Source organism: Chiloscyllium punctatum, chromosome 22 (assembly GCF_047496795.1).
Source record: "Chiloscyllium punctatum isolate Juve2018m chromosome 22, sChiPun1.3, whole genome shotgun sequence".
NCBI lineage: Eukaryota > Metazoa > Chordata > Chondrichthyes > Orectolobiformes > Hemiscylliidae > Chiloscyllium > Chiloscyllium punctatum.
Window position 1 is genome coordinate 78,826,402 of NC_092760.1, and position 24,662 is coordinate 78,851,063.

Genomic DNA, 24,662 nt, shown 5'->3' on the forward strand with positions numbered 1-24,662 from the left:
CCCTGTAACAGGTGAGACTTGATCCTGGGCCTCCTGACTTAAAGGTAGGGGTAATGCCACTACAGCGCATAAACCCCAGACGGGACCATATAATTACTAATCTAACCGAAACACATGAAGCAAATTGGTTGCCATGATTACTGAGTATTCATAAATTGCAACAAGGTGCAAATGCAACAAATGTATTCGTTAAGTGCAAATTATGATTTTATCTTCAAACTCTGAAATGCATTTTTCCTCCCCTCATGTTTGCCGTGTAACTTGTGTAATGACTGTCTGTCTGGCAGTTAGATGCCCTTGAGAAACTAGCTGTTTAATTGAATTCTCAAAGACTTCCCTGTATCTTAAGTAACATTGTCTCATTGTATTAAAAAGTATACGTCAGAATAATGTAATTTTGAGAATCTGATCTAAAAATTCAGCCATTTGTGTGTAGCTCAAATTTAGTACCGTGCTTTCTAATTTTAAAGAGAATTACTGAGATTATTCACTATATAAAAGTTTTTTTAGCATTTGTATTATGTTACATTAGCAGCAGCTTCCTATGTATTTCATCTCGTGCTTTATTGTAACAGCAATTTGAAAGTGGACTTTCCAAATCTATCTCAAGCAGAGATTTAATCTCCAGTACAAGTTGGAGATTCATTGGTTCAAATTCACTTCTTCCAGCATTGTAGCCTTGCATATCCAGAATATTCTACACGGCAGTGATGATTAGTTAGAAATTTAGCAACCATTGTGAAACCACTTTATTCAAAGTTCAATCTCATTTTTGCACGTAACTAATTAACTTGGTTTTCATAATTTGTTTGGCTAAATGTTACAGCATTTGTATTCTTGATATTACTGTGCTTTTGTGCTGTAAAATGTTCTCTGTTTACAAATTGATGTGTTTGGAATGGATTTTAAGAATTCAGTTGCATTGATCAATAATTAACAAGATATCTGGATTTAGACCACATTACAGAACCTAAGTGAAGATGTGTTGGCTGTAATGGATAACAAAAACCCATCAATCAAGCAACAAGCATCTCTCTTCTTGGCAAGAAGTTTTCGTCATTGTACTGCCTCCATGTTGCCAAAAAGTCTTTTAAAGCCACTTTGTGCTGCACTCCTTAAGGTATGTAGCTGAAGAATGTGGTGCTTATGAATCTTACACAGTTCAAGTTTCTGTTTTAATTAAAAAACTAATGTAATCTAATTCTCTGCAGCAAATTAATGATTCTGCAGCCGAGGTGAGGGATGCTGCCTTTGAAGCACTAGGTACTGCTCTGAAAGTTGTTGGCGAAAGGTTAATGAATCCATTCCTTGTTGATGTTGATAAGTTGAAACTTGACAAGGTGAGTTGCCAACTTTCAAGTTTTTTTTCTTCACTTTTTATATTAAAAAAAAATCACTATTCGAAAGATATTCTTGCCAGATTCATATGTCAAGAAATTCTAACCTAATTTTGGATGGATGACTTGCCTTTTTTCTGTGAAATTGGGGATGTTAGAATGATCTGTTGGCAGAGCTTGATGCAATGATGAGATGTAATATTCCAGTTAAATCTGTGATATTAGCTGAACTCCTCGAACAATATAAAATGAGTATTGTTTCATCTTCGCATTGTAGGAAGTCTCACATGGAAATGTTGAGGACCAGTTCTAGATAGATGAGGCTTGCACTAGATAGACAAGTTGTGGCTTTGCAGGATGACGACTACTATCTGAGTAAAGGGATTTGGTAGAGCTGTTGGGGGAGAATTTAAATTAGTTTGGCAGGCAGATTGGACCTTAAGTAGTTCAGATTTAGGGGAAGCAAAAAGAGATTGAGGCAATGGCAATCATCAAATAGGATCAAAATGAAGATTGCCTTTAATTTAACTCTACATTTTTTTTGTGCATTGCAGTCACAAAATATTGACATGAATGTACACATTGGGGTAAATAGATATGATTTATCTGCCATTGTAGCACTAAGGCATAACAGTACGTTAATAAGAGAATCTTTGATTGTTGGAGTCAGACAGAGAATTTGTTTTAAGTTAAGAAACTGCAGGGGTAAACAAACTCTAGTGCTAATGTTGCATACACTAAATTCAGAAAATTGCAGATTTATGTGGGGAATGTGCTCATGATAGGTGACTTCAATAGACCATAAGACCACAATACATTGGTGTAGAAATTAGCCATTCAGCCCATTGAGTCTGCTCTGCTATTCAATCATGGCTGATAAGTTTCTCAACAACACTCTCTCACTTTCTCCCCATAACCCTTGATCCACTTGACAATCAAGAACCTTTCTATCACCATCTTAAATGCACTCCATGAACTGGCCTCCACAGCCTTCTGTGACAAATTCCATAGATTCACCATTCTCTGGCTGAAGATGTTTCTCCTTTATATACATAAGTTTGCTTGCTGAGCTGGAAGGTTTGATTTCAGACGTTTCATCATCATGCTAGGTAACATCAGTGACCCTTTAGTAAAGCACTGTTGTTATGTCCTGCTTTCCGCTTGTTTAGGTTTCCTTAGGTTGGTGATGTCACTTCCTGTTTCTTGAGGGTGATAGATGGGGGTCCAAGTTGATGTGTTTATTGATAAAGTTCTGGTTGGAATGTCATGCTTCTAGGAATTCTTGTGCGTGTCTCTGTTTGGCTCATCCAAGGTTGGGTGTGTTGCCCCAGTCATGCTTCAAAATAAATTTGTTGGACTATAACCTGGTGTTGAGATTTTTTAACTTTTGTACACCACAGATCAACACTGGTACCTCCAAACCCAATCAAAGTGGTGTCGTCCTCCATCTGTATGTAATGATACTAGTGAGAGTGGGCATATCTTTTTGTGGCTAGTTGATGTTCATGGATCCTGGTAGCTAGTTTTCTGCCTGTTTGTCCAGTGTACTGTTTGTTACAGTTCTTGTAAGGTTTTTTTGTAAATTAAGTTCTGCTTGTAACAAACTGATGAAGGGCTTCTGCTCAATGCCTGTTCTCCTGTTCCTTGGATGCTGTCTGACTAGCTGTGCTTTTCCAGCACCATGCTCTTCGACTAACTACTGACTCAAAGTGCAAATTTACCTTGAGCGAACACTCAAGTCTCTTTTGAACTTCAGACTCCTGAATTTTCTCCCCATTTAGAAATTGGTCCATGCTTCTATTCTTATCAAAGTGTATGGCCTCCCACTCTTCCCCTCCTCCCTTTTCCCCTACTCCCTCCTGTCCCACCCCCCCCCCCCCTCCCCAAATTGTACTCCATCTGCCACTCTCTTAACCTGTCCAAATCCTTCTGCAGCTTCCCTGCCACCTCAATGTTATCTGTCCCTGTTGGAGAATATCTTTTGAATGAATCACGTATGCACACCTTGAGCATTGATACATTTATTTCGTGATATACCACTGGAGACAGAGGGAGACCAACTCAAATGAATGGTCCTGAATCACTCCAACAGGTTAGAGATTCACAGGACTTTAGAGTTTACGGTTAACTGATCATTAACTACAGGATAATAGGAGGGCACGGGCAACTTGCCTAACTTCAGCTCCAGATGCATAGCTTCTGGATCACAACAGTTAGGAGCTGATAAGCAGGTATTAGTATACAATAGCCTCCTGCAAAGAGAAGAATTTGTTTATCACCGGGCAGGCACAGCTCCAAGGCCAGCAATAACAGGAAAACAAGGTTTCTTCAGGACCAGCATTGAATATGCGGCAAAATGGCTTCCACAGTGTCTGTATCTATCTTAGCCAGAATGCCCTCGGTTCCTTCATCACGATCATGAATGTATAAAATGAAAAGACATAGTCCCGACATTGACCCTTGCAGAACACCACATCATCGGCTGCCATCCTGAGAAAGACTCTTTTATCTGCACTCGCTGCTTTATGCCAGACAGCCAGTCTTCTATCCGTGGTAACCTGACCTTTGACACCATGGTCCCTTATCTTACTTGGCAGTCTCTTGGGTGGCACCTTATCAAATGCCTCCTTGAATTCCCAGTTGATAACATCCATTGGCTGTCTGTGGTCTAATCTGCATGTTACTTCCTCAAAGAATTCTAGCAGACTAATTGGGTATGACCTCCCCTTGATGTAATAATGCTGACTCTGCCCTATTTTACCACGCGCTTCCACATATTCAGAAATCTCCTCTTTCACAATGGACTCAAATCTTACCCATGACTGAGGTTAGGCTAATCCGGTCTGTAATTTTCCATCTTTTTGCCTTGCTTTCTTTTTAAATAGGGGTATCACGATTGATTTTCTCCCCGAGACCCTTGTTGATTCTAGTGATTCCTGAAAGATCACTACTAATGCCTCCACTATCTCTTTAGCCCTGTCAGTTAAACTCCTGGGGTGTAGTTCATCTGGTCCAGGTAATTTATCCACCTCCAGGCCATTCAGTCTTTCTAGCACCTTCTCCTTGGTGATGGCCTGCAATCAAAGATTCTCTTATTAACGTACTGTTATGCCTTAGGATTTATCTGCCATTGTAGCACTATCTATTTACCCTAACATATATGTGCATGTCAGTATTTTGTGACTGCTATGCACAGATATAATGTAAAGTTAAAGGCAGTCCTTCATTTTGATCCTAGTTGATGTTTGCCATTGCCTCAATCTCTTTTTGCTACAAGTCTTATACTATTTTTGCTTCCCCTGAATCTGAACTACTTAAGGTCCAATCTGCCTGCCAAACTAATTTAAATTCTCCCCAACAGCTCTAACAAATTCCATACTCAGCTCTGTTTCCTCCCTCTCAAGTTTGGAATATCCTTCCCGTCTTCCACTGTGAAGGCTGACGCAAAGTAATTATTCAGTTCCTCAACCATTTTCTTGTTCCTTACTGCCATCTCTCCAGCATCATTTTCCAGTGGTCCAATCTGTACCTTACCTTTTTTTGCCCTTTTTATATGTTTAAAGAAACTATCTTACAGTCTTTCTTAGCTTACCCTCTCTATCTAATCTTATCTTTTTTTTCATTGCCCTCTGGTCTTTGTTGAACTTCCCAATGTTCTGGTTTCCCACTGCCTTCGCCTTATGCTTTCTCTTTTGCTTTTATGCTATCCCTGACTTTCCTAGTCAACCACGGTCGCCTCATCCTCCCTGTACCATGCTGCTTTTTCAGAGGGTTGAAATTTTGCTGTTCCACTGTCTTTGCTGCTAGGCTTCTCTCCAAGTCAATTCTATCCAGCTCCTCCCTCATATCTCTGTATTCAGCTGTAATACTATTATCTCTAATTCTATTTTCTCTCTGAATTTACTCTGCAATTGCAATCATATGACCACTGCCTCCTAAGAGTTGCTTCACCTTAAGCTCCCTTATTAAGTCTGCCTCATTGCACATCCAGCATTGCGTGTTCCCTAGTAGGCTCCACCTCAAACTGCTTCAAAAAAGCCATCTCGTAGATGTTCTACAAATTCCTTTTCTTGGAATCCACTGCAAACCTAATTTTCCCAGTCTACCTGCATATTGAAATCTGACATGATGGCTGTAACTTTGCCTTTCTTACACACCCTTTTCTATCTCCTGGTGTATCTTGCGCCCCAGTTCCTTACGATTAGTTGGAGTTACGTACAAGCCTCCAAACATGTTTTTTGCCCTTTGTGGTTCCTCAATTCTACCCACATAGATTCTACATCTGACCCTACTTTGTTTGTTACTAAAAACAGCAAAATTAGAGTTACCGTTGATTTATGATAGGCAGATCGTATTTTGCAAACCTGTTCAATTTACTTGATGTTACTTGTAGCATAGACAATGGGTATGATGTATTTGGATTTTTAGAAGCCTTTTAATTGATTTCATGTATTTTCAGTTAATAAAATTGAAGCATGAAGAAAAAATGCCTATGGATTGCAAATTAATTAATTTCTCTTTGTTTCTGAGGCTTGAGGTATTAGTTTAAATTATAATAGAGGTTTAGTAAAGTAGATACTGAATTAGTTCTAAGGTATTTAAAAATAAGCTAATCCCTTTGGGTATTCTGTGACTTCATCTGATAGTCATCTGGGGAGAGACTGGCCTACACGAATAATGGACATTTGGAACGCTTGTAGAAGATTGTGTTGGGCTAATACAAACTAAAATTGAGAATTAGATTTTTGTTTGGTAAAGATATTGAATTAGGGTAAGCAGTGCTGAATTAATGTGAGATACTTAACCACTATGGTACAATTGAATGCCAATGCCTAATTGATGGGTGGGCGTAGTGGCAGTGTCCAAGATGGTGATTGTTTACTCCTTTGCTCTTTGTAATTATAAATTTGAGATATTATGGTCGAAATTTGCTGTTACGATTTGTAAAAGCTGTTTGAATTGTGCTAAGAACAGTTTTCTGCATGATTATGCTGTCAAATGGTGAAATGCAACTGTTGTCACTTCAGATTAAAGAATGTTCCGACAAGGTAGAACTGATTCATGGGAATAAAAGTGCTAGTAGTGCAAAAGCAGTAAAACCTGTGCCGCAAGGAAAGGTTGCACCATCTTCAAACACTGACAAAATTGATGCTCCTGCCACAAAACCTACTGGGCCGCCAAAGAAACCTTCAAACAAGGTAGGATGTGTTTGAATATGGATATGTTTTCTCATTATGTCAATTGTGTAATTAATATATTTGCACTTATGATTATGATTAGTAATCTGTACTAGATTTTCTGTTCTTGTAGGTGTGTTCTTTGCCATTAAATGTAATGACGTTTAAATTTATTGTTTGCATTTAATATAGTAAACGTGGGTGTAGGAATGTGCCCATTTTAGTCTTTTTTTTCTGTTAGTGTGGTTTATCAGAACCTGTGGCATGTAGTTTAGTCAAGCTATTTAGTAAACTGCTGTCTTTTTAGAATAGCCCAAAAGTTTTTAATATTTCTGTTTTTATGAATATAGGAGTTAGATTGTAGTTATTAAAATGTAACATTGTTCTATAGGCTGGACCAGGTAAAAAAGTGAAAGGACCAGGGCCTGCTTCTGCTTCAGGTACGAAAGGGAAAAAAGCAATAGAGATCAAAGAAGTGGAGCCTGAACTTAGTGTAAGTATTAAACTAAGTTTATGTTTGGAATACTGCTTTATTTCTAAATTGTTACAGTTGATAAGTGATTTATTTTTGGACTTGTGCAGAAAGCTAAATGAGATTGATAATTTAACTGGGTGCAGTAACATGGTTGGCTGCGATCCAGACACATGATTTCAGACCTCTCAAAAGCAGATAGGAATTTGCATTCAATTAAATATATTAAAAATTGAGCAGTAATGGTTCACAAGAAATCATTAAAATTGTTTTTGTGCAGCAAAGATATTAACAAATATGTAATAAACCTACAAACCACTTTCCCAGCTTGGTGAACTACCCAGAACAACTGCGACTGGAACCCGAGCTTCAAATTTTTACACAAATTTTGATTAAGGGATTTGGGCCAAAAGCAGTGAAATGGAGCTAGATTACAGAAAAACCATGATTTTGTTGGATGATGAAACAGCTGAATGATCTTTTTTCTATTCCTAGTTGAGTCACAACTGTACTTTTGATGGAAGGAAATCTGCCATCTTTAGTAGGTCTGGCCTATATGAATCCAGATGCACAATAGTGTGATTGATCCTCCACTGGTTTACTAAATCATTTCAATGGACAATCAGTTGTGCTCTGAAAAGTGGCTTACCATCTCCTTCACGGGGGCATTTAAGGTTGGGGCAGTTGGCCTTGCCAGTCTCACTAGTGTTCTTTTGAAAGCAATTTTTTTAAAAAACTGACAACAATTGCATCCAATCGTGTTAACATCTAGGCACGGTTCAGTATTTTTTATTTTTAGCTAAGTAAAACCGCAAAGCTGGTTCAGCATTCAACTGACAAAACAACACCTGATTTGGTTGAGTGACTCCAGTATTAAGAGCAATGGAACTGCAAACCCAATTATGCTCTCCAGGAGTAAGTACTATGCCAGCCCAAGAGTCTAAAAGTATTTTCGTTTTCTCTGCGCAAGTAAGTGTGACAGATGTCAAGACTTACAGAACGAGCAGTGTTTGTGTTTAAAGTTTGTGAGAAGATTTGTAGCTCGGGTGCTCGTTGTTGTAGTTCTGTTAGCTGAGCTGGGAATTTGTGTTGTAGACGTTTCGTCCCCTGTCTAGGTGACCACCTCAGTGCTTGGGAGCCTCCTGTGAAGCGCTTGTGATCTTTCCTCCGGCATTTGTAGTGGTTTGAATCTGCCGCTTCCGGTTGTCAGTTCCAGCTGACCGTTGCAGTGGTCGGTATATTGGGTCCAGGTCGATGTGCTTATTGATTTGAATCTGTGGATGAGTGCCATGCCTCTAGGAATTCCCTGGCTGTTCTCTGTCTGGCTTGTCCTATAATAGTAGTATTGTCCCAGTCGAATTAATGTTGCTTGTCATCTGCATGTGTGGTTACTAAGGATAGCTGGTCGTGTCGTTTTGTGGCTAATTGGTGTTCATGGATGCGGATCATTTAGCTGTCTTCCTGTTTGTCCTATGTAGTGATTTGTGCAGTCCTTGCATGGGATTTTGTACACTACATTTGTTTTGCTCATGCTGGGTATCGGGTCCTTCGTTCTGGTGAGTTGTTGTTTGAGAGTGGCTGTTGGTTTGTGTGCTGTTATGAGTCCTAGTGGTCGCAGTAGTCTGGCTGTCAGTTCGGAAATGCTCTTGATGTATGGTAGTGTGGCTAGTCCTTTGGGCAACCCAATAAGCACATCGACCTGGACCCAATATACCGACCACTGCAACGGTCAGCTGGAACTGACAACCGGAAGCAGCAGATTCAAACCACTACAAATGCCGGAGGAAAGATCACAGAAGCGCTTCACAGGAGGCTCCCAAGCACTGAGGACGTCACCTAGACGGGCTGAAACGTCTGCAACACTAATTCCCAGCTCGGCGAACAGAACCACAACAGTGTGTTTGTGTTGTTCACTTATTCTCTACCTGTGAAGGCGTGCATGCAAAACTAGAATAGGAAGCAGAGCTTGGTTTCTGTCCTTTTGAATATTACCATGCGACTGTCAACCTGAGATTACCTGTGATCGTTGTCCCTGCCTAGACTAGCCTTTTTGTTAACAGGGCACTAGTCTGAATTCAAAATATTCTTAAGCAAAAATAACTTGATCAATTCTGTTCTACTGGATTAACTAATTGTCTCTTGTATGGATGAATTAGGAAAGTGGGTCAGGAATGACTCCAAAAGCGCTTTCTGGATATTGTTGTCTTTTCTTGGCAATTTGTGTAAGATCTTTTTAAGAGGCTTCTTGCTGTAGGATAAGAAATTTCCTCCCAAGAACCTATCAGGAAATGATACAAGGCTCCAGGCCTAATTTTCCTTTCTGTTTGAAGAACGGGTCTTGTCCAGTAGACATAATTTCAGTTTAATTGTGATCCTGTGCAGAAATGTGGCCAAAAATAAGGGGTTTGGTATGCTTTCCTTTATTGGTCAGAGTATTGAGTACAGGAGTTGGGAGGTCATGTTGCGGCTGTACAGGACATTTGGTTAGGCCACTGTTGGAATATTGCATGCAATTCTGGTCTCGTTCCTATCGGAAAGATGTTGTGAAACTTGAAAGGGTTCAGAAAAGATTTACAAGGATGTTGCCAGGGTTGAAGGATTTGAGCTATAGAGAGAGGCTGAACAGGCTGGGAGTGTTTTCCCTGGAGTGTTGGAGGCTGAGGGGTGACCTTTTATAGAGGTTTATAAAATTGAGGGGCATGGATAGGGTAAATAGGCCAAGTCTTTTCCCTGTGGTCAGGGAGTCCAGAACTAGAGAGCATAGGTTTAGGGAGAGAGGTGAAAGATATAAAAGGGACCCAAGGGGCAATTTTTTGACGCAGAGAATGGTGCGTGTATGGAATGAGCTGCCAGAGGAAGTGGTGGAGGCTGGTACAATTGCAGCATTTTGAGGCATTTGGATGGGTATATGAATAGGAAGGATTTGGAGGGGTATGGGCTGGGTGTTGACAGGTGAGACTGGATTGGGTTGGGGTATCTGGTTGGCATGGATGGGTTGGACCAAAGGGTCTGTTACCATGCTGTACATCTCTATGACTCTAGAAGTTGCCAGATCTACTCAGTAGGTGAGGTGGCATCTTTTGAGAAACTTAATAGTTCAGATTTGCAGCCCACCATTCCAACTTGGGAGTGGTTATGATAAGCACTAGTTTTTGAATAAAACAGAAAGAAGAAAATGATTTAGAATGAGGAATGCAAGAGATGATGGAAAGCAATTTTCGAGCAGTTTGGTATTTCAAGTTTCCCCTAATCCAAAATCGTTAGCTATTCAAGATGTACAGTGGCATAATGCCAATAGAAATATGGAAACCCTGGCTTATGCTTTGCAGAAATGAACACAAAATGCTGGAGAACTCCAATGTAATAGCATCTGTGGCGAGAGAACTTGCCTGAAGTAGTTATATTCAGACTCTAGTAGCACAGATACTGCCAGACCAACTGCGTTTCTCCAGCCTTTTCTGTTTGTTTCAGATATCCAACATTCATAATATTTTACTTCTAATGCTTCACAGGTATATGTTTGAATTCCACCTTGCAGCTGGTGGGACTAAAGTTGAAATTGATTCATCAATTTGATTCCATTCCAGATTTCCTTTTCAATTAAAGCTAGTCTAATTCACTCATTCCTTTTTCTCCCCTTAAGGTAAAAGAATTGGCATCCTAGTTCTGACTACCCTGTCTATGACTCTTCAGCAATGTATTTGAGTCCAAACTGTCCTCTGAAATGGCTGAGGAAGCCACTAAGTTGAGACAAATGCTACAGAAAAGTTTGTATCACTTTGTCCTGTACTTGCATTGAAGTAGTTCATAAAACTGGTTCATCGACACTTTCTTAGGGGCAGTTGAAAGTGAGCAGCAATTGTTAGCTTTTCCATAATTCCCAAATATGAAAAGAAAAAACCTTCTGCTAGTGCAGAATTTATACAAGGCTACTAGTTTGTGGTGATGTCAGTTATTCCATTGCCTTTTTTTTGTTGTTTCTAGAACTTGAAAAATGCTCTCAATATCTGTTCTGTTTGTGAGACTTATAACGTTTTTTGTTTTTTTTTTACAGATTGAGGTTTGTGAAGAAAGAGCTGCAGCTGTACTACCAGCCTCCTGCCTACAGCAACTCGACAGTAGTAACTGGAAGGAAAGGTTAGCCAGCATGGAGGAGTTCCAGAAGGTAATTGTGTTGAATAACAGGCTTGGATAATGTTCCTTACAAACTTGAACCAGGATTTCTTGCTTGAAATAATGAAAAATCAAACTGCATATGCTGTCTCTATTGTCTATGATGTTGCCAGTCTTAGTTTTTCATGCCGGAGTGCCAGGGCTGCTGTACGCCAGCTTATATTTTGTAAGTGCTTTCCTTAAGTTCTTTGTGGAAAAGTCCCCTAGGTTGTGGCACCCAACTAAACAAAGACAAATTGAGAACTCGTGTCAGCAATGTTTTCTACTTTTAAAAAGAAGGGCAGTTGAGGGATGGGGAGGAAAGAAACCCACACATCTTGGCTCCATGGTCTGCCAGGAAGTTTAGTTTATGGCTTGGGGTTTGTTGAAAACCTTGCTGATATGAGAGGTAAATTTGTCACTTATTGGCCAAAACCTTTTTATCTTATTTCATCATGGTGGTTATTAGTCATTATGGTAATTATTTGGTTTGACATAACTTTTCCGGAACGTTTTTACCTCAAGCATTTTAGTCTTCTGTACCTCCTTGGTTATTAATTTTTCAAAGTGCAAAACCCAACGTGATCTTTTTGTATAAGCTGCATGTTCTAGGAAACAGTCTTGGCATCTTTGCAAACTGCTTCAATATTTCAGTATCTCAAATTGTTTGTATGGCCAGACAAGAAATGGTACCTAGTGTTGTTTGATTTTAGGGCAATAACAATTTAATGATGACCGCCTCAGATTTGACATTTCAACTCCCTTGGTTGTTTCAAATATTCTGTATAGATGTAATCAGTTTTGCTTTTTATCGGTTTACACTTCATTTTGCATTATCTGAATTGTCTCAATTAACTGCTTCACCAATTTTGCATAGGTGAACTAAGTTTTGAATACAGGTGTAAATTTGTAACTACAATGGTCTGAATGTTCATTATTGGAATTATGCTATTGAGAATTATTTTCACTTCCCTGCCATATCCCACCTTCATGTACCTTGAATATCCATTACATTGCATTGTACTACTAGATTTTTACATTGGCTCAAGGAATTTGTGTTTGAAAACCTCTGTGTTGCAACTTCTGTATTTTGCTCATCTCCAGTTGGAAAAGTAACAGCTTGAGCAAAGTCTTAAGAGATGTCTTGTTAAATATAATGGGCATCCAGTTAAAATATTACTTGGAATTGATACTTTTATTTTCATTTTGCAGGGAGTGGAAGTCACTGACAAGAAAGAGTTGCCTTGTCAGGCACTAGTGCGTATGCTGGCTAAAAAGCCAGGCTGGAAGGAAACCAATTTCCAAGTAAGATTTATTTAAAATACATGCTGTATGTTGAATGAGTTTTGAGATTTTCTTCAAAGAAATTCCAGTTAGTTTTAAATGAGGAAATAATTGTATATTTCAGAAACACATTTGTGTTCATATTAAAAACCGATTGCATGAATGTAGCACTGGAGAGTATTTCACGGAGTTTACCATCCTGTTGCCACTGGGCCTTTGATCTATTCCTTCAGTGAAAATAACATTTCGCGGCACTATTTGAAAAGGAGCAGAATTCCCCTGTTTAAAAGCTGGTGAGAATAGTATAGGCTTGGTGCCTTGGCCTATAATTGCTTGAATAAAGCAACCAAACAAGTCCCATTTTATTTGGATCATGGCTACTGGTCTGTACGTTGACTTTATTTTACCCATCCAGCATTAAAGGTTTCTGCTACTCTTCAAAGCAAACCAAACCTTACAAAAGATGGTGCGGGGAATGGTAGAAGTGTGGAATTCTTCTCCATATAAAGGCAATTCATTTTAAGTTGGAGGTAATTGATTTTTGGCTGGGCATTCTGTATAAAAGGACATGAGCCAAACAGATGGAATTGAGATGAGAACTTAACCGTCGCCTCATATGGCAGAACAGACTTGAATGAATGTCCTGCTGCTTTTGTGCCAGTATGCAGATGGTACTCTTGGGGATGAGGCAATGCTAGATCTAATCCTCCAAAATGAAGTTTGTCAAGTGGTCGAAGTTTCAAAGTCGTTAAGGAGAGGAATAGTAGTGCAGAAGTTGTCTAAATTGCGGGAAGTCCAATTTGAGCTATTTGATGGGATCTTGCCAAATTAGACTGCATGCAGATACTTGCAGGTAGGTCTACATTTGGAAAGTGGTAATTCACCATGTTCCTTTAAGTGAAGGGAGCGATAGCAAATCCAGGGAACTCTGGATGTCAAGGAATATAAAGAGTTTCAAAAAGAAAAAGAAAGCACATGTCAGGTATAGTACAAACAAGGAGGCCCTTCAAAAGTATAGAGTGTAGGAATTTGCTTGAAGGAAATTAGGAGTGCACAGAGGGCCACAAAATCTATCTTTGGCAGATAAAAACAAGGAAATCTTCAAACTTTTAAGAAGAATATAAACAGTAAGAGTTACCTGGGAAAGAGTGGGACCTATGAGAGACCAAAGGGGCAAACTGTACTTTGAGCCAGTGGGCGTAGGTGAGCTCTTAATGATACTTCTCACCTGAATTCACTTCAACTTTCTCCCCATCCCTTTCCATAAGTGTTAATTTAGTTACTGTTAACATTCAAGACTAATTGTGTATTTCTTATTTTGATAATTGAAATTAATTTTCCTCTTCAGGTGATGCAAATGAAATTGCATATTGTTGCACTGATTGCTCAGAAAGGGAACTTTTCCAGGACGTCAGCTGAAGTTGTGTTGGATGGGCTTGTTGATAAAGCTGGAGATGTAAAATGTGGAATAAAAGCAAAAGAAGCACTCACTGCAATAGCTGAAGCATGTTCTCTTCCATGGACTGCTGAACAGGTGTGTGTGTGTGTGTGTGTGTGTGTGTGTGTGTGTGTGTGTGTGTGTGTGTGTGTGTGTGTGTGTGTGTGTGTGTGTGTGTGTGTGTGTGTGTGTGTGTGTGTGTGTGTGTGTGTGTGTGTGTGTGTGTGTGTGTGTGTGTGTGTGTGTGTGTGTGTGTGTGTGTGTGTGTGTTGCGTTTTTCCAGCAACACATTTTCAGCTCTGATCTCCAGCATCTGCAGTCCTCACTTTCTCCTGTGTGTGAGATTGTCATGTACACCAGTACAGACTCTGTAGCTGCCTTAACTACAGATCTTAGATACATAAGAAGAGGAATAAAAATAAAAGTTGTTTAAAACATACTGTAAAGTTATGTAGCAAAGTTAGGAATAAGATGTACTGAAAGGATTGACATTACAGTCAGATTTAAAGTTAAGAAAAAAATGTGAAATAAAAACAATATGTTGGAAACACTTGGGTCATGCAGAATCTGCAGAGTGAGAGATGGACTGAGACTAATATTGAAAGAATCAAGGTAGAGTGGCGTGTATTTTCAGTGGCAACGGGCTTTCTGCCCCACAACAGAGCTGCCAAATTGCAGATTAGCCCGTTCAGAGCTAACTGAACTGCTTAACCCGTTGCACGCCTTGACAGTAGAATCCTATCTCACCACAAGCTGCCAATAAACTGGAACCTGGCAACATGTGGATCATAGATATCTGCCAATGCCCAGTCTTCAGAGGATCCAGTGAAGAAGTGTTGTCTTTTTTGTTGCTTGCAAGGTGGGATTTATGGAAAGTGGGGCTCAGGTGGATTGCTTTCAGAAGCCATCCCTCCTGCTGATCGTCCCAGGCTGGAAGGAAATAGTGGTTGTCTCTGTCTCTGTTACCCCTCTACCATCACCAAACAGGCAAATCACTCTTCACCCCCTCCCCCCGCCCCCTCCTCCATTGGAGAGAAGAACAAAACTTAGCGTGTATTAGTGTAAGAGTAGTGTCAGTAAAATAAAAGCAAAACTACTGATGTTAGAAAGCATGAGTTAGTATTGGAGTGTTTTTTTGGTCAGCTGGAGACTTTGAAAGATGTGTCAGGAGAATAAGAGTAATCCAAGCTATCTTAATACCTTTTGCTTGGGTCTAATAAAGGTTAGCAATATGGTTTAAATATGATTGATGTGCAGACCATAGAATCATTCACATTGCTCATGTCTAGTCTGTATTTATTTCTTTCTTGATTCTGCAATCTTTTATTAGCATTGCTTCACCTCCTTTTCAAGTTATGCCTTCTCTAGTTACTAGGGAAGAGTGGAGATCTTCTCTGGTATTCAGAGTTTATTTTCCTGCAATTTGTCTGGCATTCTTAATAGATAGCACCTTATTTTCTACAGTGTTGCTGAACAAAGAGATCTTGGAGTGCAGGTTCATAGCTCCTTAAAAATGGATTCATAGGGCGATAGGAGAGTGAAGAAGGCATTTGGTATGCTTTCTTTTGTTGGTCACAGTATTGAGTACAGGAGTTGGGAGGTCATGTTGCAGCTGTACAGGACATTGTTTAGGCCACTGTTGGAATATTGCGTGCAGTTCTGGTCTGCTTCCTGTCGGAAAGATGTTGTGAAACTTGAAAGGGTTCAGAAAAGACTTACAAGGATGTTGCTAGGGTTGGAGGATTTGAGTTACGGGGAGAGGCTGAACAGATTGGGGCTGTTTTCCCTGAAGCGTCGGAGGCTGAGTGGTGACCTTTTATAGAGGTTTACAAAATTGAGGGGCATGGATAGGATAAATAGGCCAAGTATTTTCCCTGGAGTGGAGTCCAGAACTAGAAGGCATAGGTTTAGGGTGAGGGGAAAGATATAAAAGGGACCTAAGGGGCAACTTTTTCGCTCAGCAGGTGTACGTGTATGGAATGAGCTGCCAGAGGCTGGTACCATTGCAACATTTTAAGAGGCATTTCGATGGGTATATGAATAGGAAGGGTTTGGAGGGATATGGGCCAGGTGCTGGCAGGTGGGACTCGATTGGTTTGGGATATCTGGTTGGCATGGACGGGTTGGACCAAAGGGTCTGTTTCCATGCTGTACACCTGACTCTATTTTAAGTGTGGCAGGAGATCACCATTTAAAAGAAAAACTTAAATATTTTATTTATGCAAAAAATACATTTAGGTTGATACTGTAATGCATTTTATAGTTTCCTTAAGTCTAATTTGAATCTGTTTTTACGTGACTAAGTTTCTAAAATATGGAGGAAGAAAAAAGCCCCTGACACTAGTATTTAAAATTATTTGCAGGTTGTTGCCATGGCTTTTGCACAAAAAAACCCAAAAAACCAAGCAGAAATTTTAAATTGGCTAGCGACTGCTATCAAGGAGTTTGGATTTGCTGGGTAAGTATCTTAAGCTTTTAATTTGCTTGTGAGTAGATCTGCAATTTGGCCATTAAGTGCTTGATTTGATTCTTGAATAGTCAGGAGCACGCTGATCAATTATTGAACACATTAGATTAAATCTGACAAGATAACATTTTGGAAGCTATAAAAACTTTAGTATTACACTTTGGTAACATCCATAGGAATACTTTAACTGTATCTGTACCAAGTATTCACGTAAGACCCTAATTTGTTTGCAGAATGTTTTGGAATACCTAATCTTTTTTGCTAGCTTCAATTATTTATCTTTTTTTTGCAGGCTAAATGTGAAAGCTTTCATCAGTAGTGTGAAAACTGCTTTGGCTGCGACAAACCCTGTAAGTGAGGCTGTTTCTGTAACAATTTTTATGCATGTTGTAGCACTTGCTCCTGAATCCTGACTGCTTTCACTATTTCTTTAGGCTGTACGGACATCAGCAATCACTTTGTTGGGTGTGATGTACTTGTACATGGAAGCACCTTTGAGAATGTTTTTTGAAGATGAGAAACCAGCTTTGCTATCTCAAATTGATGCTGAGTTTGAAAAGGTAATTGTTATCAAAACTATAAAGTCTTCTCATACTTAATACTCTTTGTTTGCTGCCCTCTCTTATTCAATTCACTCTTTAGCTTATACAATTTGTATATTCCTGATTCTAATACGCCAGTTTTAGCATCTTATGATTTGATGTTTGTTTTTGGTTGACACTATCCCAGCTGCTGCATATCATAGTGTCTTTTAGCAGTGCATTGAAAATCCCAACTGAATATGAGCTTTTAAAATGATGTTTGGACTGTTCAAATGTCCCAAGTAGATCTAGTAAATCCGTTCCCCTGACAGATGCAAGGACAAAAACCTCCTGCTCCCATCAGAAAAATGGTTAAACGTGATGCTGTTGATGAAGAACCCCCTGAAGAACAGGATGAGGAAGAAAATGGAAATGTTCAAGATCTCTTGCCAAGGACTGACATAAGGTTAGTTCATTTTAATCCTGAATGTTTTCTGCTATACTCCCATTGTGTTTAAAATGCTAAAGGTGAAATCAAGAAACTTAATTGTTTTTTTAGGGCTTGGTGATTAACCTTCTAACTAGTGGAAAGCACTTGACAAAGCTTAATAGGATGCTGTGACTGCAGGTCTTGTAATGTCACACTGAATTAATTCTGATATCACCACAAAAACCCCTTGCTGATTTCTGCCTTCAACCCTCCCTCAGCTGATGGCTCCTTATTCTTCCCTTTTAACTGTCACTTGGAAGGAGAGCTGGGGGTAGCAAGAGCAATGAGTGCACTCTGACTTAGGAAATTTCAATGCTCATCACTGCCGTTAACTTATAGCACTACCATTTGAGTTGGCTGCTTAATCTGCCAATAGTGAAATTTGGAAGATGTTGAGGGAGAGTCAAAGAGGGTGGTGCTGGAAAAGCAGAGCAGATCAGGCAGCATCTGAGGAGCAGGAGAGTTGATCTTCTGATATATTCCCTTTGTCAGGAATGTAGAAGGGAAAGGGGGATGACTGATAAATAGGGTGTGGGACTGGGTTGGTGGGGGGGGGCGTAGGTGGAAAGGCAGTAGGTGGATGCAGGTGGGGTGTAACTCAGTGGAGTGGGAAGGAAGATGGACAGGTCAAGAGGAGGATGCCGAATTGGAGGGTTGGATCTGGGATGAGGCGAGGCGAGAATTCGAAACTATTGAAGTTTATGTTGATGCCATGTGATTGTAGGGTCCAACTCCAACAACATAGATTTAATGTGGAAAAACTGTGTACGGCAGTTTTAAAAATAAACAAAAGAGAACCAAACAAAGTTTGAGGGTAAACTTGCATGTGATTTTAAGATGGACTGCAAGACTTTCTTCCTAGGAAGAAAGTGAGGGCCAAGATGTCATAGGCCTCTGTGAAAATGAGGCTAGGAAAATAATAATGGGGAACCAGAAAATGGTAGAGTTGAATAAATACTTTGCATTACTTTTCACAGGAGAAGACACTAGCATTTCAAAATTGCTAACTGTTCAAGAGGCAAAAGGAGAGAAATAAATGTAACTATCACTGGAGGAAAAAAAGTGCTAGGGAAGCTTATGGGTTGAAAAACCAGTACATCCCCAGGTCCTGATAGGATGCATTGTAGGATGTTAAAGCAAGTGATTATATAGATAGTGGCTGCACTTGTAGTAATCTTCCAGGAATTCTTGGATTCTGGAAATCCAAGAATTTTGCAAAACGGTGAATGTGACTAGGTTATTTAAAAGTGATACAGGTGCTTAGGGATTGGGCGACAGGTTTAGACAGTAGATTTGGATCGGCGCAGGCTTGGAGGGCCGAAGGGCATGTTCCTGGGCTGTAAATTTTTTCTTCTTTTGGAAGACGACAAAAACAAGTAACTGAGGCTAATCAGCTTAATGACGGACTGTTATTGGGAAAAATGTTAGTCTGTTGTAAAGGATGTAACAGCAGAGCATTTAAAAATGCATTATATGATTAAGCCAAGCCAACATGTCTTTATGAAAGGGCAAATATGGAGGGACCCTTATGTGTGGTTAAGTGGATTGGACCTGTACTGTTTTGAATTTGGAGAAATAAGAGATGCTTCAGTGACTTGATGGTATCAACATGGAAATGTTGATTCCTGTTGTGGAAGAGCAGAGGCCCAAAGGGCATAACCTCCGAATAAGGTGTTGCACATTTAAGACACAGATGGGGGGTGGGGGGGTTACTTCTAAGAGTACTGGATTAGTGGTGCTGGAAGAGCACAGCAGTTCAGGCAGCATCTTTTACTTCTAAGAGTAGTCAATCGATTGAATTCTTTACTACAGACGACTGTGAAGGGTGTGTTATCAAGTATATCCAAGGCTGACATGGACAGATTTTTAATCAATAAGGGAATCTAAGATTCTGGGGAAAAGGCAAGAGAATGGAGTTGAAGATTATTGATTAGCAATGATCTGATTTCACGTTGGAGTGGACTGTGTGTTGGATGGTCTGTTTCTGCTCTTGGGTCTTATGCTCTTGTATCTTAAGTCTTGTTTACACAAAGATCAACTCCATCCAGGAAGAGCTGCCTGAAGGCACTACGTGCACCACTTAAGCAACTACCTGCTTCAATGGCAGTGTTGTGCACCAAATGTGAAATGTACTAAAGCAACTCATCAAGGTTCCTTTTGAAATGTCTTCCAACTCTGAGACCTGTAGAAGGACAAGGACAACAGACACATGATAGTGTCATCACCTACAAGTTTTCCAACATGCCATGATGAAATAACTGGTGACATTCCTGGAGATCTTTCCTAGTATTGCTATGGGTGTACCTACACCACATGGACTGCAGAACTTGAAGAGCTTTGCTCACTATCAACAACCATGTTCAGAGACAGTTGGGAATGAGCAACAAGTCATGGCTTTTTTGGAGCTGCTTGCCTCCAAGAATTTATAAAATGTAGCTAAAACTAAATACAACTTAAGGAATTGGAACCAGACTTTATAAAAAATCTTAAAGTAAGGGGATACTTAGGAAGCAGCTTTCATAATATGGTAGAGTTCAGTCTGCAGTTTGAAAGAGAAGGCAAAATCTGATGTAATGATGTTACAGTTAAATATAATTGAGGGCATGAGAGAGGAACTGACGAATCGACTGGAAGCAGAGCCTAGCGGGGAAGACAGTTGAGCAAAAATGGCAGGAGTTTGTGCGTATAATTGAGGACACTGTACAGAGGTTCATCCCCAAGAAACGAAAGCTTATCTGGGGAGGGATTAGACAGCCGTGGCTAACAAAGGAAGTCAGGAAATGTATTAAAGAAAAAGAGAGATCCTATAAAGTGGCCAAGAATGCTGGGAAATCAGAAGATTGGCAAGGCTGCAAAAACAAACAGAGGATAACAAAGAAATAAGGAAGGAGAGGATCAAATATGAAGGTAAGCTAGCCAGTAATATTAGAAATGATAGTAAAAGTTTCTTTCAATACCTAAGAAACAAATGACAGGCAAAAGTAGACATTGGGCCACTTCAAACTGATGCTGGAAGCCTAGTGATGGGAGGTAAGGAAATAGCTTAATAAGTACTTTGTGTCGGTCTTCACAGTCGAAGGCATGAGTAATATCCCAACAATTAAAGGGAGTCAGGGGGCTGAGTTGAGTATGGTTGCCATTCCAAAAGAGAGTGTGCTAGAAAAGCGAAAAGGTCTTAAAATTGATAAATCTCCTGGCCCCGATGGGCTACATCCTAGAGTGCCGAGGGAGGTGGTGGAGGAAATAGCGGAGGTGTTGGTTGAGATCTTTCAAAAGTCACTGGAGTCAGGGAAAGTCCCAGATGATTGGAAGATTGCTGTTGTAACCCCCTTGTTCAAGAAAGGATCAAGACAAAAGATGGAAAATGATAGGCCAATTAGCCTAACCTCGGTTGTTGGTAAAATTCTAGAATCCATCATTAAGGATGAGGTTTCTAAATTTTTGGAAGAGCAGGGTCGGATTGGAACAAGTCAGCATGGATTTGGTAAGGGGAGGTCGTGCCTAACAAATCTGTTGGAATTCTTTGAAGAGGTGACAAGTAGGTTAGACCAGGGAAACCCAGTGGATGTGGCCAATTAGACTTCCAAAAGGCCTTTGATGAGGTGCCACACGGGACGCTGCTGAGCAAGGTGAGGGGGGCCCATGGTGCTCGAGGTGAGCTACTGGTATGGATTGAGGATTGGCAGTCTGACAGGCAGAGTTGGGATAAAAGGTTCTTTTTCGGAATGGCAGCCGGTGACAAGCGGTGTCCCGCAGGGTTCAGTGTTGGGGCTGCAGCTGTTCACATTATATATTAATGATCTGGATGAAGGGACTGGGGGCATTCTAGCGAAGTTTGCCGATGATACGAAGTTAGGTGGACAGGCAGGTAGTACTGAGGAAGTGGGGAGGCTGCAGAAGGATCTAGACAGTTTGGGAGAGTGGTCCAGGAAATGGCTGATGGAATTCAATGTGAGCAAATGCAAGATCGTTCACTTTGGAAAAAAGAATACAAGCATGGACTACTTTCTAAACGGTGAGAAAATTCATAAAGCCAAAGTACAAAGGGATCTAGGAGTGATAGTCAAGGATTCTCTAAAGGTAAACATGCAGGTTGTGTCTGTGATTAAGAAAGCGAATGCGATGTTGTCATTTATCTCAAGAGGGTTGGAATATAAAAGCACCGTTGTGCTACTGAGACTTTATAAAGCTCTGGTTAGGCCCCATTTGGAGTACTGTGTCCAGTTTTGGTTCCCACACCTCGGGAAGGACATACTGGCACTGGAGCGTGTCCAGCGGAGATTCACACGGATGATCCCTGGAATGGTAGGTCTAACATACGAGGAATGGCTGAGGATCCTGGGATTGTATTCATTGGAGTTTAGAAGATTAAGGGGAGATCTAATAGACACTTACAAGATAATACATGCCTTGGAAAGGGTGGACGCTAGGAAATTGTTTCCGTTTGGCGAGGAGAGTAGGACCCGTGGACACAGACTTAGAATTAGAGGGGGTAAATTCAGAACAGAAATGCGGAGACATTTCTTCAGCCAGAGTGTGGTGGGCCTGTGGAATTCATTGCCGCGGAGTGGAGTTGAGGCCGGGACGCTAAATGTCTTCAAGGCAGAGGTTGATAAATTCTTGATGTCACAGGGAATTAAGGGCTATGGGGAGAATGTGGGTAAGTGGAGTTGAAATGCCCATCAGCCATGGTTGAATGGCGGAGTGGACTCGATGGACCGAATGGCCTTACTTCCACTCCTAAGTCTTATGTTCTTAAAAGTCAAGTGTCTGTTTTAAATTTTATGAACCTGCTTCTGTTAAATGCTTGGGGTGAACCACCAATTTTCTTTATAGGTACAGGTAATGAAAGAAGAGTTTGAGACATTAAAATTGAACTCTTTTTCAATTTATAGTGACAAGATTACTTCAGAGCTTTTAGAAAAGCTGGGTGATAAAAACTGGAAGATCAGGAAGGAAGGTTTGGATGAATTAAATACAATACTGAATGAGGCAAAACTTATTCAGCCGAATATTGGTGAACTTCCTGGAGTACTGAAAGGCCGGCTAAATGACTCAAATAAAATTCTGGTAAGTCCATTCTGTCTAAGATGGATGTATTTGATTGCTTACTGTTCGTTGTGGTTTGAGTTTTTAAACTTTTGGTATCTCTGGAGCTGAGAGTTGGTCACCTATTTGGGGTCTTGCTTAAATATTGAGAAACCTATTCCTCTACTGTCTTTCGACATGCCATGTCTTAACTTCATAATGCAGCTGCGAAACTCTAATTAGGGGGTATGGGAAGCTTAATTAATGGTTATTTATGTTACAAATTACAGCAACAAATTAATGTGTGACAAGAGTGAGGAATTAATTCAATTCCAAGTTGCAAATGCTGAATTGGAAGCTTTTAAAAATGATCAGTTATTGTCAGCTTTGACATTGAATGTGATACCATTTTGAGAATGGACATCATACCTGCTTGAAATAATGATTGGATAACTGATTTTTACATTAAATTTCCCTGTTGAGGCATGACTTTCCAATCAATTGGGTATTTTTTCCATCAAATAATCAGAACCCTTTCCTTCCTTCATTGCAATATACGGCAGGTTTTTTTGAAATTAAAACTATTTGAAATTTCCTCCAAGAATGCTATGCAGCCCTTGTGATATCCAGGGGAAAAGTAAGTGTTAACAATTCATGTACCATTACTTTCCTGGTTGTGAGAACTACCTGTAATCTCTATTTCTCCAGTGATGTTACTGTGACGTACAACTTAACATGTAATATTGAATTTTTGACAGTGTGGCTAGATTTAAGCCAGTAGATTCCACTCTGGATGAAACTGACCTGCATTGCAAGTTTGAAGTTTAGATATTTTGTGTGAGCATTAGCTTGTCTATTTCAAATCTCCTGGCTTTTTCTTTGTTATTACAGCTGATTCAGAATGAATGACCATCTTATCTACAGCTTGAACATTGAAATGTACAGCACAGAACAGGCCCTTTGGCCCACAATGTTGTGCCAAGGATTATTCCTAATGTAAAATACAATGACCTAACCTACCTGCCCCTCAACTCACTGCTATCCATGTGCATGTCCAGTAGTCGCTTAAATGTCCCCAATGACTCTGCTTTCTCTACCACTGATGGCAACGCATTCCATGCATTCACAACCTACCTCTGACGTCTCCTTTATATTTCCTCCTCACACACCTTTTTAAAACTATGGCTCCTTGTGGTAGTCGGTCCTGCCCTGGGGAAAAGTCTCTGGCTATCGACTCTATCCATGCCCTTCGTTACCTTGTGCACCTCCATCAGGTCACCTCTTTTCCTCCTCCTCTCCAGAGAGGAAAGTCTGAGCTTAGTCAACCTCTCCTTTGTAAAACAAGCCCTCCAGTCCAGGCAACATCCTAGTAAACCTTCTTTGCACTCTCTCTCTCCAAAGTCTCTGCATCTTTCCTATGGAAGATCTGAATCTGTTTTTTTCTTATTCTCCAGGTTCAGCAAACACTTGTGACCCTACAGCAGATGGCAACAGCTATGGGACCTAATATTAGGCAATATGTGAAAACGCTAGGTATGCCAATTATCACCGTGCTTGGTGATAGTAAGGTAAGATGTTCAGTTAAAAGCAGTTGTGACTGTTCTACTTCAAATGGCTTAAGCATTCTAAATAAATTACAATTGAATTTTGAATTAAACTTGGAGGGGGAGGGGTAGGGGAATAGGCTGCAGTGCTGCTGTCTTACAGCGCCTGAGACTGGAATTCACTGGCAACCTTTGGTGACTGGCTGTGTGGACTTTACATATTCTCTTCGAGGTTGCATGGTGCTTGGGTTTCCTTCCACAATTTAAAGACGTGCAGCTTGGTTGATTGGCGCATGCTAAGTTGTCCACATTGTCCAGGGATGTGCTGGCTAGTTGAATCCGCTATGGTAAATGCAGGGTTACTGGGATAGGAAGGGGACCTGGGTTTGGATGGGATGTTCTTTGGATGGTCAGTGTAGACTCAATGGGCCAAATGCCTCTTTCCAGATAGTAGGGATTCTGTGTGATTAGGGTATACAGCACAGAAATAGGCTTTTTGGCTTAACCGGTCCACTTGACCTTGTGCTCCTTTTGCTGCCTCCAACTTTTAACTATAACAGCATAAGTCATCTGGTAATGAAAGTAGAAACAATTGAAGGGGGTCCCTCAACAGTAGACAACATGATATTGTTTAGGTTAGCTGGTGGTGTGCTTAACAATGCCAGAGACCATAAAAAGGATGAGGGATGAGATCATGTCTCAGAGGCATGAAGTGTATAATTTGCATAATTACAGTGAAATGTAGCTAGTCA

At 40.3% G+C, this 24,662-nt stretch overlaps 1 protein-coding gene across 4 annotated transcripts in view; it reads left to right on the plus strand.

Annotated features, from left to right (window-relative positions):
- ckap5 (cytoskeleton associated protein 5) overlaps positions 1-24,662 on the plus strand; it is a 121,446-nt gene that overhangs the window by 42,449 nt on the left and 54,335 nt on the right. For all 4 annotated transcript variants that reach the window (XM_072592678.1, XM_072592677.1, XM_072592680.1 and 1 more), the window contains exons 11-23: positions 956-1,120; positions 1,212-1,340; positions 6,365-6,535; positions 6,906-7,007; positions 11,041-11,151; positions 12,351-12,443; positions 13,771-13,956; positions 16,224-16,318; positions 16,620-16,677; positions 16,762-16,887; positions 17,181-17,314; positions 22,234-22,408; positions 23,821-23,934. In XM_072592678.1, the coding sequence (XP_072448779.1) occupies positions 956-1,120; positions 1,212-1,340; positions 6,365-6,535; positions 6,906-7,007; positions 11,041-11,151; positions 12,351-12,443; positions 13,771-13,956; positions 16,224-16,318; positions 16,620-16,677; positions 16,762-16,887; positions 17,181-17,314; positions 22,234-22,408; positions 23,821-23,934 (1,659 nt within the window). The remainder of the gene's footprint in view (positions 1-955; positions 1,121-1,211; positions 1,341-6,364; positions 6,536-6,905; positions 7,008-11,040; positions 11,152-12,350; positions 12,444-13,770; positions 13,957-16,223; positions 16,319-16,619; positions 16,678-16,761; positions 16,888-17,180; positions 17,315-22,233; positions 22,409-23,820; positions 23,935-24,662) is intronic.